Raw genomic sequence first — 17,672 nt, forward strand, 5'->3', positions numbered from 1 at the left:
CTCTATGGACTCTGCCTGTACTTCTCACTGCCTCAACAAAGCAACCAGCATAGTCAAAGGTCCTATTCACCCCAGGCATTCTCCCTTCTCCCCTCTCCCACTGGCCAGAGATACAAAAGCCTGAAAGCACACACCACCAGACTCAACCACAGCTTCTATCCCACTGTTATCAGAATCTTGAATGGACCTCTTGTAGAATAAGATGGACTCTTCGCCCTATAATCTTCCTTGTTATGTTCTCGCAGTTTAATTGTTAGTCTGCGCTGCACGTTTTGGTGGCATTTTAACTCTACTTTGCATTGTTATTGTTTTCCCCTCTCTAGCTTAATGTATGGTGCAATGGTAAAACAGTATGCAAGACAAACTTTTCACTGTGTCTCGGTACCTGATACAATAATAAACCAACACCAGAAGAGAAATCTGGAACCCGATCATCTAGCTTCTTGTGATTGGGAGCATGGATCAATTTGAGTGACATGGGCCATTTGCCCGAATTCCCAAATTTAAAATCATATTAAAATGTGTTGGATAAGAAATGTGATTTAAGCTTTCATGGTTTTGCTTCTGGGTGATGTGTACACTTTAATCGCTGGGCTGACTGCTTCCTCTTCACTGCCCTTTTCTGTAGGTGATGGACAGCGCCATGCCTCTCATTGGAGAATACATAGAAGAGGACAGACAGCTAATAGCAGAACTGGTCATAGAGAGAATGAACCAGCTTCTGTCCAACAACCCTGCAGCATCCCAGCAACATGCCGGAATAACTCTGAGCCAGGTTAGTGGAGAGGCCAGCACGACCCTCTATTCCCCGTTTAATGTTGATTACTTACTTCCATGGAAAAGTTAGTAATGCCCTTCGCACTCTGTCCACCATCACGCATAGGCCTTGTGAACCACTGTGAGAATGCAGTTAACTATGTGCAGCATCCAGTTGGCACAAGCGTTTGGGGGAATGATCAGAAAACAAATCCAGACTCATTTCTCAGCTCTCTAACTCAAATCATGTCAGGGCTTCGTCTGATCCCTCCGGTTAAGGGACCACTAAACTGGATTACCTTGGCTTGTGGTCTAATCCTGTGAAGATGCCACAAATCAATAGTATTTCTAAGTGTTTTACTAATAGACTTGCATATCTGCAACCCCGACACAAAAGAAGTTGTTCGGCCAGTAAGGGATGGTGGAGTGGTGGGAGTGCCTACAGCCGGGCTTCCCAACCTTTTCTATGCCATGGTCCCTCACCAGTAACCAAAGGGTCCATGGACACCTGGTTGAGAACCCCTGGTCTAAAGTATCCTTACTTGACAGCCAAACGTGCGTCTGTGCTGTAATTTTTCTGTGATGTTTGAAGGGAGATGGGAACGTGCTGAAGGATTAATACCCCCTAACCCACAAGAGCTGAAGTAGTCACTCACTCTTGACGAACCGTCTACGCCTGCCTCATGACTCCATGCAAATCTATGACATTTAATTTTAACATGTGTTCTCAAATATTGCACCCATGGCAGAACATCAGCTCTTAAAAACAGCATATCCATAGAGCAATGAATGGTAAATCATTAAGTTTATTCTCAAAGCTGAGACTTATATTCATTATTTGAGGATCTAGGGTTATGAGGGAAAATGAAGTTGAAGTCATGATCATACCACACATTAAACTAATGAGTTGCAAAATAGGATCAAGAATCAAGAGGCTTTCTCCCATTCCTGTTTCTTACTTTCTTAAAACCTCTACAGGTCCAGCCTCCTTCGACAAAAACTCCAATGCATCCTCCAGCAGGAAACACTTCCCAGCGGGGGCAGACAGCTCAAGCACGTCCACCACCTCAAGGTGGGTAGTACCACGGGCAAAGTTGTCATGTTACTGTATTTGAAACAAATATTTTTGAACATATTTTTCAAGCAGAGTGAGGAGACTCTAGTTTGCGTTAAGTTGCCAACAAATCTAACAGAATAATCATTATTATCAGTTAAATGGTTTATCGTCAGCAGCAACCTCTCCATCATTGGTGTGCATCCAAAGTGATCAGCTTTGGAGGAAATGCAGCTTGATTTGGGACTGGGGTTCCTATAGGGTGTGAAATCAATTTGTTACATTAATTTCAGCCATAATGGAATGGTGAAGCAGATTCGATGGTCCAATCGACCTAATTCAGCTCCTATGTTTATAGTCTTATGGTCTTAATTTCATAAACTCAGGAGAGAAAACCGATGAGAATGTTGCTATAGTCTGCTGCTCTGAGGTTCCCAGTGCTGAACCTTAGCATGGTAGGATGGTGAGTCATTGACCAGCCTCTAAATGTCTACTGTATGAGGAGAAAGTACATTCCAAACACCTTAATCCTGCCTTTGACAAAAGGGTAAGTGGCTTGGCGCTTTCCTGACTTAAAGGTATCCACTGTTGTTAGTCAATATTGAAGTCTGTGCATTAATTAAAACTGCCCAGAATTCTGGGTATAAATCAAATACATTTTAGCTTACCTGGGCATGATGTAATGACTCAGCATATTCTTGGCATCTCACTTCACTTCAATTCAAGTTAAATTGTCATTCAACCACACATGAATACTCATGAATACAGCCAAACGAAACAGCGTCACTCTAGGGTCAAAGTGCAAAACACAGTCACACACAGCACAAAGCACACACAAGATAGCAAGTGCAAATTATATCACAATCACACAATAAAGGAGTCCAAACCTCATGCAATCAATCTACAGTCAACCACAGCAGAGCTTGACTTCCACTGAGGGAACACTTGGGGTGGGGTGGGGGAGAGGGGAGCACCAACTTCAGCCTGGACGCCACGCCATGCCGTCCCTGGTGAGCGCACCAGCTCCAGAGCCTCTCTCAGGCGTGAGGCCTAGTCCTCCCATATGTCAGATAACAAACACATATAGAATATCAGTAAAATACAAACATGCAAAGCTTTTCTGGGTGAAGTCTACACTTGAGCTATTAGCATTTGTTCACTTATTATAATAATATGACAGATTTCTGTTTCACGTTTGCCTTTGAAAAAATCTAACTTATTTCAAAATGGTTTAAAATAAATGCTACAAAAGGTATGAGAAAGGAAAGGGATCAAGCCTTGTCAATTTTCCTTAAATGCAGGAAGCCCACGGCAACCGCAGAGTCCCCAGATACAGCGGTCCAACACGGCGCCTCACCAGAGGCCTTCTCCACCAGGTCAGCAGTGCCAGAGCCCACAATCCTCCACAGGCCAGCAGGATAAATCACCGGGATCGGGCTCAGCTTCCCCAAAACAGATCAGATCTGCCGGCACCTCTCCCAACCAGTCATCCAAGCCAGGAGGCTTCTCTGCGCTGCAGGCCAGGCTGCCCACTCAAGGCCAGGCACTGCCTCAGCCGGGGTCGGGGGCAGCAACACCACAGCAGCAACCCAGTGCAGCGCCACAGCCACTGCTGAAGTAAGTAGTGCAAAGTGGGGCTTCTATCAAGATGACGTTTCCGTTTCCGTTTCCGTTCTCCTTTGTGGTCCTGCCCTTACTTTTCTTGGCTAGTGAAATTCGACTGTTAAGTTAATAGAGAAGTCTAAAAGGTGATAGTGAATTGCACAAGGACTATTTGCTATACACACCATTCAGAGCATTGAGAGATAGGAGCATAGCTTGTAGGGAGACATACAACAATTAGTGTTCCACTTTTAGGCTGTGTGCGAATTGATACTGTATATTTTTTATATTCTGGCACCCATGATCCAGAATTGGACTACTCTGCATTGTAATGGCTCCCATTGTCTTTTATTGTAACATACATCAAGAGTTTGCGAGGCACATCTGATATTAATGTGGCGTGGATTGGGTACGGAGTGAAGTGATCAGGAGCCCAGCAGCAGAGTAGAGAACCCAGAGGTACCAGCACAGAGCTTCAGCCACCTTTGCCTTTCCGGTTGGAGGGTTTCCATAGCAGTGTAGACGTTGGCCCTCCAAAAGGTAATGGACATTGCAGCGACTGGCATCGTGGCTGGAAGCAGAGAGCAAATAAGGTCAAAAGACAATGTGGTTATTCTATCGCAAACTATGTGCAGGGTGAAGTTAAAGTAAACTAATTGTGTCCCCACTAAGTGGAATAACACAGTGGAGAATGCTAATTATTAGAGATGTTTTAGCTGCAGAGAAAACACTGAAAATAACAGAGCAATATGGCAGTGTTGGAGCGGTTTCAAAATAATTACACAGCAATTCAACTATAGTCTGTTAAACTCCCAACATCTTAATTTGGCTTATGGATTGCAACATCATGTTTTTTACGGAGACGTGGCTAAACAGTGATGTCCCAAACAACGTGGTGGGTCTGGAAGGGCGCACGGTCTTCAGGGCTGACAGAGCTGCAACAGCAACAGGGAAAAGTAGAGGAGGTGGTTTATGCATCTACGTGAATTGATCATGGCACACTAACTCTACCGTTGCTGACACTTATTGCTCTGCTGATCTGGAATACCTGATTGTTAAGTGCAGACCTTTTTATCAACCACGAGAGTTTACATGCACCGTTGCTGTCGCAGTTTATGTTCCACCGGATGCTGATGCTAAAGTAGCCATGAGAGACCTCAGTGCCGCTATTAGCAAGCTTCAGACATCGCATCCAGACAGAGCCTTTATTATTGCTGGGGACTTCAATCATTGCTACCTATGTACCGTGATTCCAAGATTTTACCAAAATGTATCATGCACAAGGGGAATAAAATCTTAGATCATGTCTACACAAATGTGGCTGATGCTTACAAAGCCACTACCCTCCCCCACCTGGGACAGTCCGACCATTTTTCATTGTTTCTGCTTCCCAATTATAGCCCGGTCGTTAAACGTGGGAAACCCACAATGAAGACTGTTGAGATCTGGCTGGAGGGTGCTGTCTCTGTACTTCAGCACCAATTCCAGCACACAGACTGGAGTGTGTTTGCTGCCCTTGCCACCACAGACTCTCAGATTAACATCGACTTATATACCAGCTCTGTCCTTGAGCACATCAACAAGTGTGTAGATAGTGTGACATCACAAGAACAAATAAAAGTTTCCCCCAATCAGAAACCATGGATGAACAGAGGTTCGCCTCCTGCTCAAAGCCAGAGATTCAGTCTTCAGATCTGGAGACCGGGAGGCTTACAGCTCAGCCAGGGCCAACCTGAGGAGGGGAATCTCTCAGGCTAAACACACATACAAACAGAAAATCAAGGAGTATTTCAACTCCTCAGACCCCCGGCGCATGTGGCGACATACAGGTCATTACAGACTTCAAACCACCTAGTACTGTGCCCCCTTCCAGCTCTGCTTCCCTCCCTGATGAGCTTAATTACTTCTACGCTCGCTTTGACCGAGGGAACAAGGAGGTCACCCTCAAAGCAGATCTCCCACCCGGTGAACTGCCTCTCTCACTTTCCACCTCCGATGTTTGCTCCACCCTGAGCAGGGTGAATGTATGGAAGGCAGTTGGTCCGGATGGAATACCTGGCCGTGTGCTCAGAGTCTGTGCAGGGCAGTTGGCCGGGGTCTTCACGGACATTTTCAATCTGTCCCTGGCCCAGGCAGTTGTCCGGACAAGCTTCAAGATTGCCACCATCGTGCCAGTGCTGAAGCATTCCACTGCCACGGGCCTGAATGACTTCCACCCAGTTGCACTCACCCCCATCATTGCAAAGTACTTTGAGAGACTGGTTCCTTCACATCTGAAATCCTGTCTGCCCACTACTCTGGAGCCCCATCAATTTGCCTATCGCACCAACAGGTCTGCAGAGGACGCCATCTCCACGGCACTTCATTCTGTCCTGACCCACCTGGACAGCCCCAACTCTTACGTCAGAATGCTGTTCATCGACTTTAGTTCGGCATTCAATACTGTGATCCCCTCCAAGCTGATAGCCAAACTTCACCAGCTTGATATCAGCTCATCCCTCTGCAATTGGACCTTGGACTTTCTGACTAACAGACCCTAATCTGTTAAGTTAGCCAATTTCTCCTCCTCCACTCTCATCCTAAACACCGGCGTACCTCAAGGCTGTGTGCTGAGCCCTCTTCTGAATTCCCTTTTCACCTATGACTGCGTTCCTGTACATGTTTCCAACTCCATAATCAAGTTTGCAGACAACAGGTAGTTGGCCTGATTAGAGGGGATGACGAGACGGCCTACAGAGACGAGGTCCAGCACCTGGCCGCGTGGTGTGCCGACAACAACTTGGCTCTTAACACCCAGAAGACCAAGGAGATCATTGTGGACTTCAGGCATGCTAGGTGCCACACTCAAGTCCCCATCTACAACAATGGAGCCGTAGTGGAGCGTGTATCAAGCTTCAAATTCCTTGGTGTCCACATTTCCGATGATTTCACCTGGTCCCTGAACTCCACTATTCCTGATCAAAGGCGCAACAGTGCCTTTATTTCCTGTGGAGCATCAAGAAAGCTCACCTCTGTCCCAGGATACAGACGGATTCTACTGCTGTACCATTGAGAGCATACTCACCAACTGCATCTCAGTGTGGTATGGCAATTGTCCCGTGTCGGACCGCAAAGCACTCCAGCGGGTGGTGAAAATTGCCCAGCGGATTATCGGCACCCAATTTCCCACCATTGAGAATATTTATCATAAACACTGTCTGGGCAGGGCAGAAAGCATCACCAAGGATGCATCTCACCCTAACCATGGACTTTTTACTCTCCTCCCATCTGCTCCTGTACCAGTAGGCACAGGAAGAGCTTCTTCCCTGAGGCTGTGACCCTGCTGAACCTCACATCACAGCGCTAAGCAGTATTGCACCCATATTGGACTGTCTCGGTACTCTTATATCTGTATGCTGTAGCACTTACTTTTTAGATAGATAGATAGATAGATAGATACTTTATTCATCCCCATGGGGAAATTCAACATTTTTTTTTCCAATGTCCCATACACTTGTTGTAGCAAAAACTCATTACATACAATACTTAACTCAGTAATAATATGATATGCATCTAAATCACTAACTCAAAAAGCATTAATAATAGCTTTAAAAAAGTTCTTAAGTCCTGGCAGTTGAATTGTAAAGCCTAATGGCATTGGGGAGTATTGACCTCTTCATCCTGTCTGAGGAGCATTGCATCGACAGTAACCTGTCGCTGAAACTGCTTCTCTGTCTCTGGATGGTGCTATGTAGAGGATGTTCAGGGTTTTCCATAATTGACCGTAGCCTACTCAGCGCCCTTCGCTCAGCTACCGATGTTAAACTCTCCAGTACTTTGCCCACGACAGAGCCCGCCTTCCTTACCAGCTTATTAAGACGTGAGGCGTCCTTCTTCTTAATGCTTCCTCCCCAACATGCCACCACAAAGAAGAGGGCGCTCTCAACAACTGACCTATAGAACATCTTCAGCATCTCACTGCAGACATTGAATGACGCCAACCTTCTAAGGAAGTACAGTCGACTCTGTGCCTTCCTGCACAAGGCATCTGTGTTGGCAGTCCAGTCTAGCTTCTCGTCTAACTGTACACAGTTATTTTGTAAATAACACTATTCTTTGCATTTCATTGGCTTTGTACCTGTACTCGGCACAATGACAATAAAGTTGAATCTAATCTAATTTCTGATAACTTCCTTCATCATTTATTCAGAACTTTGCCAAAGAGTGCAGCTTTGTATATTCAAAGCCTCTATGGCTTTGCTTTCTGCTGGCCACCAAAAGCAGCTACACAAACGTCACAATAACACAGTGGATATGTAGTACTGAAATTGGGCACAAGAGGAATTCTTCTTTCAGAGAAGTGTGAACTTCATGTCTAATTATGCTAAAACTGATCTTACAGTGTTTGATAGTAACTGACAGCAACTGATAGCAAGCGGCCATTGGCTAAAATGGGGAAGTTTCCTACTTTGTAAGATTCAAGTCGATAGTTAAAAGTATGGCATTTCAAATGGTCATATTAGATTCAGAGGTACTTTTTATTCACAAGTTTTACATAATTCAGTTATATGGCTGCCATTGTAACTAACAGAAGCCTTTTGCACATTTAATTTCCCTTTCAGCAAATCCCAATCCCTGACAAACAGCTTCAGTGTTGCTGACACCCCTCAGCACGCCACTGCCAGTGAAGACGAAGCAAAAGCAGAAACAATTCGAAACCTGAGGAAATCCTTTGCAAGCCTCTTCTCTGATTAACTCTGCGATATTTTCATTTCTCAGTTGGTGGGATAGATATTTAATGCTGTGGAAATGCAGGCAACTGCCTAACTGTTCTGAAAGTTTAATGGGAAATGGAGATGGAAACATCTGGACTGTAGGATGCAACCACCCTTACATGGATAAGAGGGTGTTTCATTTCAATTTGTGGATAGAAGGCTGTAAAATGAGGTATGGTTTTCCAGCCAGGTTGAGGCAAAAATCCTGGAATGTCAGGTGTGTGCAGGTGTAACTATGTGTGGTGTGAATAATGTGCACTTTATCTCGCAATGCAGTTGTTGAATGTCTTATGGAATGATGTTACCAATCAGAGAATCACCATTTATTTGGAATAAGAAATAAAACATTTACAAAATGGACTGGTAATGAATTCCTAATAACCAATTCAGTGCAGCCACAGATCCATTTAAATTCCTTCCATATTATCTAATATTTCAGTTTTATGCTGAATTTGAAATCCTTTCTAGAAGCCCTAATTTTATATCTCTCCTGATTCAGTTTCTATTCAGTCCTGGATCCTTTTATTTCTCTTTTTATATTAATTGATAATTTTTCTCAGAGAGTACAATAGATCTAAAGGAAAAATAGGCCAATGCCATGATAGCTTTGATCTCTGGTGTCCCTTTTTAATTAGGAAATACCAAAGAAGAATTTCTCCAGAATGCATGGTACTTCAGAAATGATTATCAATCAAGGCAGAAACTCAGCAACAATTTTCCATCTCTATTGATGTGTTAAACTCTCCAGATCAGTGGTAGCTTCTTCCATCTGCAATTAGCAATTCCCTATAGTGTTGCATTCCCCATTCAAATGGAGCTAGATATTATCCTCATTTCATCTCATCCAGTCACACCATCTGGAATAATTAAAGTAAATTCTGATACTAGTAGTAACACAAGAGATCAGCATTGCAAATTTTGCCCTTACTGTGATCAGTGATAATCAGTCATAATTTACTCTGAAAGTTAATTTAAAGCAACCAGCAAGTTGACATTACTATGTTTTTTTTTCTCTCTATATATTTCACAAGTAATGGTAAAATACTGAACATCAGTAAAAATACTATAGATGTTGGAAATCTTAAAAGAGATCTGGAAACCTTCAGGTTGGGCAATGTCTGTGGAAAAAGCAACAGAGTTAATTTCTCTGGTCGAAGACCCTTTGGAGGTCTTTAACCCCGACATTAACTCTGTTTCTTCTGCCACTGATGCTACCTGGCCTGCATGTGCTTCTCCCATTTTCTTTCATAAACTATTGGACAATTTCAACTAGCTCCAGCAGGATAAAATGATTAAAGGCTTTTGATTGGGATTATCCATTTAAAATTGTCCTGGCAAAAATGAGGAATGAACATAGGATAGGTTTTATTTTGTTTTAAAGCATAGAATGCTTAACCAAGAGTAGTTGAGATAAACCTGATGGATCCTTTCAAGCAAATTGGATAATATTTTGAAGCCAAAGAACACATTGATTATGGTGAGAAATTAAGGCAGTGAGATTACTTTGGACTGCCCCAACCACAAGCCAATTAAAGTACACTAAGTCAATGCTAAAATTTTATTTGATTCATACAAGTACAAGGCTTCTTTGAACTCTAGATTTGTTTTATGCAAAATAAATGCATCACAAACAGTGGAATCAAACTAGAAGTTAGTAGTTTGATGTTTGAGTTATGCAATAAAAAGACAATTCTTACAGCATTTTGGGGTATAAATGTTAACATTTGGTAATTGTGCAAGACAGGCGACATCGTATTTTCTTTTTCATAGACTAACCCTGAGTTCAGCTACAAATCAGTACTGTACAACAAAAAACTAGATGGGAAGTACTGTCAGGTTTTGAGACTGATGGGAAATACCATATTGGCAGATAATTAATTCAGGCTTGATTACTTCAGTATGATCTTTAGAAAAAAAAAACTACCATTTTATATCCAAAGCAGAAACCCCTAACCATATGATGGGTCTAATGCTTTGCACACAAAATTATTTCAAATGCTTAGTAGAGGTTTTTCATTGTTGACTCTTAACAGTTGGCAGAAGGAAACAAAACTGCAAAGTGATCACATGGGATAGTTGTTGCAGAGTCCTTAATGTATAACAAAATTATCAGCAGGAAACCAAAATGCTAGGTCAGAGGTTCCCAACCTGGGGTCCATGGACCCCTTGCTTAATGGTGTTGGCCCATGGCATAAAAAATGTTGGGAACCCCTATGTTATTTTACTCATCTTGTTTAGATTTACATCCTATAATAGTTGCAATGCAATAGACTTCAAGCCTTTTTGAAGTATTGCTTCATACTAGGCAGGTTTGTATATAGTCTTTATCTTACTTCAGTAGAGTAAAACAACAATATCATTGAGAGATACAAGATCTGCTGAAAGGGATTGGCAAGGTAGATGCTATAAGGCTGTTTCATCCTGGCTAGACAGTCTAGAATCAGAGGGAATAATCTCAGGATAAAGGGTTAACTATTTAGGACCAAGCTGTGAAGAAATTTCCATATGAAATTTCTTGATGTGTATACCCAGTATATTTAAAGCTGAGTTCAATATGTTTGAATGCTAAGGGAAACAGATAATGAAAATTGGCTAGGCAGGGTGGGAGAATCAGGTGGCAAATTAAACTTCAAGCACAGTACTAACCCTGCTCTTATTGAATGGTGGAACAGGGACAGGAGATGCTCTTGTTTCTACAGCATTTCCTTTGTCCGATCATCATGGGAAGCATTTTAAGTTGATGCACTAATTCAATTTCTGATGATCTGGAACCCAATACTCATTCTCTTGCCCATTTGACCTCCTTTGAGATCTGAAGAGAAAGATGTAATGCATACAATTCAGTAACCCACTGGTGCCACTAATTGTCTGGGCCAGGCCAATGTTAATAACTTCCTGCTGCCTTTTTCTTTTCCTTTAAAAGCCTGCATTCACGCACGTACTCCCCATGGTCGGTGTCTGTATTCTGCTCATTCGTCAGCTTCATTCTATGTGCCCTTGTATCCTATTTTTCTGACTGATTCAGGGCCCTATTAAAACTGTTTTCTACTTCAAATGAATACTCTCAGCTGACTCAGATATCAATTCCACAACAAATTTGCACAGATATAATCCTGAAGGAGCTATTCAAAATGACTGTCCTCATGGGGAAATCTTTCGTCCAGAGTTCTCCAAATAATTGAAGTTCCAGGGAGCAGTGAAAGAAGATTAAGAAGTTTGCTGAAGAGTTAGAAGGGTGAAAAGAGAGAATAGCAAAAACTGGAATAGTAGGGAGAAAGTAAGTGGAGATGAGAAACTGAAGGACATAAAGAAGGGTGGGAGGGAGGAAGAGAATCTTTTGCAGAATTACCTGAATGCTGTACACAGTTTGATTTGGGACTGAGTTGATAAATTAGCAACTTTGTTGAACTTTGGGGATTCCCTATGGAAGTAGGACTCTTGGTTTTCCATTAATAAAATGAATTCTGAAACTCAATGCAAACTGATCAAATCTGAAGATAATATCACACTAGAAAGGACAGTAAAATGGCCATATAAAATTCAGTTGGTCAAAGAAGGTAGAATATGGCAAATTGAAAATATTCCAAAGAATCATGAAGAGCTGCAAATCTGAAGGAAGATTTGATGATGCATGGTTCTCTTATGAATAAAGATGAAGTTACACCTCCACCTTCTATCAAGAGGGCTTTAAAGGCCTCGGCTTCCTTCTGCAACAAAGATCCAACCAAAACTCCCTTCCACTAGTTGGAACTTGTTCTTACCATGAACAGCTTCTCATTTCCCTACTCTCACTTCCGATAAATCAAAGGTGTAGCGTTAGTCACTTACATGGGCCCTAGCTATGCCTGTCTCAGTTTTGGCTACATGGAACAATCCTTTTACAAACTCTCTCTGGTACCACTCCCCAACTCTCTCTCCAGTACATCAATGACTGTATTGGTGCTGCTTCCTGCACCTATGTAACACTTACCAGTTTTATCATCTTTGCTACTAACTTCCCACTCTCAAGTTCACATAGACAGTTTCTAACACTTCTCTCTCCTTTCTGAATCAATCTGTCTCCACTTCCAAAGATAAGTTAGCCACTGACATTTGCCAGGAACTCATTGACTCCATAGCTAACTACTCTTCTCACCCGCTAGTACACCTTTACTCACCCTGTCTCTTGTAAGGATACCATCCTTTTCTCCCAATTTCCATCTTCTCTGTCTTCGCTTCATCTTCCCACAAGATGAGGCATTCCATTCCAGAACATCTGAAATGTCTTCCTTTTTCTGGAAATGTGGCTTGATGAACCCCTTGCGATTTCTTGCATTTTCTCCATTTCCTAGACTTTTACTTTCAACCAACTTTCAATCAAACAGACCAAAGACAGAGCTCCCCTAGTCCTCACCTTTCATCCCACTGCCCTTTGCATCCAGCACATCATCCCCCATCATTTCTGATGACTTGCAACATGATTCCACCCCACCAGCCAGGTTCCTTTCTGCCCTCTGTAGGGTCCACTCCCTCTGTGACTCCCTGGCCTGTCGTCCACCCTTCCCTGAACCTGCAACTACAAGAGAAGCAAGACTTTGCCATTACCACCTGACTTGAACTCATGAGCACCTCTTCTGAACTTGTCTACTGTTTCCGGTGCTCCAGATGTGGCCTCATATTGGTGAGACCAAACACAGATTAGGTGAGCTATTTGCAGAGCACTGACTCTCTGTCCTGAGTTCCTAGTTGCATGCCATTTCAATTGCTCTCTCCACTTGTGATGGTTCTTGCACCTCACCCTTCTGGTCCCACTTTTCCATACCACACCTGCAACCAGCCTCCCATCACCCATTTTTGACTTCTTCCACTTCTGCTTCCAAAATGTACCTCACCCACCAGCTACCCCCTCTATTGCCTGGTTCTGGTTCCTTGTGCTTTATACCTCTCCCCTAATGTTTCTGAGTATCACCTTTCTTATCAGAGTACACCTTTGTGTCTCTGCTTACCACCCTCCATTTGATTTCTACACCTCCATGCTCTCCTCTCTACACCTGGCTCCATAAACCTCCAAAGCATGGAGATGGCCCTTACCCAAACTGTCAGTGACTTTAGGTTCAGCATTGTTTCCAACAAAGTCTCAGATCTAATTCTTCTACGTCGAAGTGCTGCCTTCAACACAATTGATCACAACATCTTCCCGGAGCACCTTGAGAACTGGGTTGGCCTCTCTGGTCCTGCCCTTATTGGTTTTGTTCATATATCTTAGAGAGAAAGTTTTTTGTTTGTCCTGGAAGCCAATTTTCTAAGAGATACGATGATCCTTTTGGTGTTGCTCAGGGAAGCTGTCTTGGTCCAATATTCTTCTCCTTACACATGCTCCTATAGGAAACATCATTCGAGAGCACTAGCTTGATTTCCACAGTTATGCACATAATCCTACATCTCAGTTGAGCTTATGATGATAACACCCTACCTTTTCTGACTTTCAGTTTGGCTGCAATAAACAAATTAATGATCAATAATTTCCTTAAGCTAAATGAAGATAAAACTGAAATACTTCTGGTTGGTCCCAAAGTCAAAAGAGATGAACTTCTCAATATTTGTCTCCCCCTTGTAAAATCAGAAGTAACAAGACTGGGTATTATTTCAAAGCCTGGGAATTTTAAATCCCACATAGAGAAAGTGACCAGAACAGCATTCCTACATAAGATATATTGCAAAAGTATGTCCGCTTCTGCCACATGATGGTGCTGAAAAACTTATTTGCACTTTTACATTGAATAGACTAGATTACTGCAATGTACTTTTTACTGGCCTTCCAAAGCAAACTATTGACAAACTTCAACTCATTCAGAATGTCGTTGCTAGACTTTTAGCTAAAAATAGGATGAGGGAGCATATCACTCCTGTCCTAGCTACTCTTAATTGGTTCCCTGCATTTTTTAGAATTGATTATTTAAAGTTCTCTTACTTGTCTTCAGAACACTTAATGGTCTGAGGCCAGAATACATCACAAAATCATTTACATTTTATAACTCTGCTTGAGCTCTCAGATCTTCATCCGCTGGTCTCTTAAATTTAAACAAAAGATAATTGGCAGGTCAGCTTTTTTGAACTATGCTCCTGAACTGTGGAATTCAATACTTAAAACTACAAGGGATTCAGACCCATTTGACACTTCTAAATCCATCTCAGATTCTATTGTATATACTTAACCCTTCTTTTAAGTCACATCTTTTTGTCTTTTATGTTCATGGCAAAAGTACATCGTCTTATGAAAAGTACTCTATAAATAAGTTATTATCTATAATCCATCTGCAACTGTCTCCAACTCCAACCCCCTCCTACCCCTCCCCTTCCCATTTTTGCACCTCCTTCCCATCCTTCACCCCTGTCTACTAATCACATTTTGCCCCTGTCCCACAACTGTCTCCACACCATCCCCTTTATATTGGCTCCTCTCCAATCTCAGTCCAACCTCAGTCGAATAACCATATCGTTCTGCTCACCAGCAAATGAAATGTATTTTGAAAACTTGAGATTGTAAACAGTCGACGTGCCAGCTTGTACTCCTTCCCCTCCCGCCAGCTTCTTACTCTGGCTTGTTCCCCCTTCCTTTCCAATCTTGGCCTGAAAACGTTTGCTCTTGTACAGGTGCTGCCTGATCTGCTGGTTTCCTCCATCATTTTGTGTATGTTGTTCAGGTCCCTAGTCAGTTAAGTGGAAAGGGAAGCACCAAGGTGATCTTGTAGGGATGCAGGAAATAGCAGATAACCTGGTAAAATTATCTCGGTATGTTGTAAATTGAGCTGCGAGTGGAAATGGAGGGATTATGTCAAACTAAATAATAATTGTCAGACTGTAATTAAGGAATTCCAACCGAGAAAGGGTGATAAAAGTTTAGGATAAACTTATAAATACAATGCCAATAGAAATATTAGAATAATTTAAGAAAGAGTTAGAAGCTGCAATGGATGGTGTTAAGATGCATCAGAGTGTATTAACGAATGAAAAAAAAGCTTTCTCATTAATCTACTATATTTCTTGACAATTAGCTTAAACTAGCTTCCAAAAAGCATGTGCTGAGCTTCACTTAACTCACCTTAATCTTTATCGATATGTTTCAAATGGTGCATCAAAAGAGCACCCTCTTACAGGCAATGTGATAGTGATAGAAAGACCAATTTCTTTATCACACAACCTGGCACAAGCACAATAGACAGCCTGTGATAATGGGTATGCAGATTCCAGCAATCATGAAACAAAATATAGATGATTACTGCATAAGCAAGTACATAAATGCATTGTAAAAATTACAAATTTTATAAGTTCAAAAATCAGGAAAATTATTTTCACTAACATTTCTCTTTTTTGGCAATGTGAGGGGAACTATGAGTTTATACTCCACTTTGAAATTTAAAATAATAATATATTAAACAGTTAAATGTATAAATCCAGCATGTGTCATTAAAATAATGGGAATAGATTGTGAGCAGTAGTCAAAAGCCATCAATAGTTCAAGGCGTAATCCAAGCTATCAGAAGGGTATTTGAAGTGAGTTCAAATAAATAGGATTCTCTCTACTATTTGTCATTTCTAATTGTAGCATGTCTAACAGATCCTCGTAACAATTGCTGGCTGCCAGAGGATCATCTTAAATGTTTACTTTTCATTGTTTTGCAAATAAACATCTCCCAAAACATGTCGACAGAAAACCAACAGTGGCTCAGTGAGTCAAACTTGCATGATTGCCTTACAATCAAAGTGCTGGCTGTTGTTTTTGTGATGTAATGCTTATATTAAATTGTTTTTCCACCATCCTTCACCGGAAACCATTTTTATCTGACTTCAGTTCCTCAAAGTAAATGATTGCTCCCTTGCTGTGAGCCCAGACAGCTGGTCTTGGTTGGCTGTTTTCTCAAGAAGCTTCAACGATTGGTAGGAATATTATGTACCTTCCACATCCAGGACCCAATCATTAACTAAGGAGAATATCTTGCTCATACACACTGGATTCAATGATGAAGTACAACCTATTGGAATGACATCCCCCTGTAAGGTGCCACTTTACCAGATTTAACATTCATCTCTGGAATATTGCTCGAAGCAACCCAGGAGAAGAGCCACAATGATATTGAAAAATTCCTGATTTTTTTTTTACATTTCCATTTGGCAGTATTTGGATAATGGACATGGGATAAGTTGTTGTTTTTAAAAGTCAGATATCATTGTTGAATGGAATTTCTTCTCTAATCAGTTTGTGAAGGCAGGGAGGGTGGACACCCAGCAGCAGGATTGTAGGGTTGAGTTTGATGACGTATCTAGAAATACGCTTTGTCAGAGTTGGAAGCTCACATTCTGTGAAAGTTACCAGCCCGGGACATGAAGGTAACTCCCTTCTTTACTGATGATCCTCACTTCCTAATATAATCAATTAAACAAATGGTTCATTTTTGGTTTACTTGATCGCTATCAGATTTATCTATTTTTTGAGAAGATTATCTTTTAGATTATCTATACATCACCCACCCTTGGCCAGAATTGTTGGCCAGACAACTTGCTCCTGGGTCCTTCTTTATCTCACCCTTCCTGCAGTGGTGTGGCTCAGACCTGCGTGTCTGAAGGGGGTGACAGATACTTCTGATAACAATAATGTACAGGCTTCATGCGACTACATTTTAACTTCTCAGAGTCAACAAAAGTGCCTATCAGAGGCAAAGGGTTATATAGATTTATTTAAGAAAATTCGGTTCAATCACAGCATTAAGACTAATGCAATTTTTACAGAAAGTACTGAGACAAGAGTTCACATCCATTCTGTGTTCCACTGTACTGCACTTATGCAGAATATTGAAATGTACTGACCTTTATTTACCCTCCATTCCTCTGTTGTGGATGGTATTGAAACATAGATTCATATTTACATTATTATTGTGTCATATTCCTGTTGGATTTCTACAAATCGTTCAGTGGTTATGCTATAATTTATTCTTGTGAAGAGGAAGAATGTTATAAGTGACCTCCATGTTGTTGTAGTGTACTAAATTAAGTGTGATAATTGTTTCTTTTAGAAATAAAGTTAATGTTTTGTGCTCCACTGAGTTGTATTCTTAGATGTGTATTTTCTCCCGATTTCAATCAGTGAAGTTTGCTTCACAACTGCACTTCTACTGGGACAGTATCCATGATATGTCCTCAAAATACATATTTTACATTGGTTTAGATAGAATAAGTAGGCTTGCAATTGTAGGAGCACAGGCAGTTTGAAGCCACCTTTATCGATCACTTTCTACCTGAAACCTTTTCTGCACTATTAACAAAAAAGTAATAGAGAGATGGTCCTTAATATTGCTCACTCTATAGTTTGTTTAAAGTTCCAGAATATGAAAATTCAGTTGTCAGGTTGAATTAACCCTTTTTATGACTAGATTATCAGACCTATGCCACAATGAAGCTTTTCTCATTGCTCAGCATTGAAAATAAGAAGCTACTTCTCAGCTACTCTCCATATCTACAAGAGATCAGCA

The 17,672-nt window shown here is 41.5% G+C and overlaps 1 protein-coding gene across 2 annotated transcripts in view; it reads left to right on the forward strand.

Moving 5' to 3' along the window:
- LOC140734814 (synapsin-3-like) overlaps positions 1-17,242 on the forward strand; it is a 315,531-nt gene extending 298,289 nt beyond the window's left edge. For both annotated transcript variants that reach the window (XM_073059372.1, XM_073059373.1), the window contains exons 11-14: positions 629-775; positions 1,735-1,828; positions 3,112-3,427; positions 8,014-17,242. In XM_073059372.1, the coding sequence (XP_072915473.1) occupies positions 629-775; positions 1,735-1,828; positions 3,112-3,427; positions 8,014-8,146 (690 nt within the window). In that variant the 3' untranslated portion in view covers positions 8,147-17,242. The remainder of the gene's footprint in view (positions 1-628; positions 776-1,734; positions 1,829-3,111; positions 3,428-8,013) is intronic.
- Positions 17,243-17,672: the final 430 nt, after the last annotated feature.

The sequence above is a fragment of the Hemitrygon akajei genome, chromosome 10 (genome assembly GCF_048418815.1).
Source record: "Hemitrygon akajei chromosome 10, sHemAka1.3, whole genome shotgun sequence".
NCBI lineage: Eukaryota > Metazoa > Chordata > Chondrichthyes > Myliobatiformes > Dasyatidae > Hemitrygon > Hemitrygon akajei.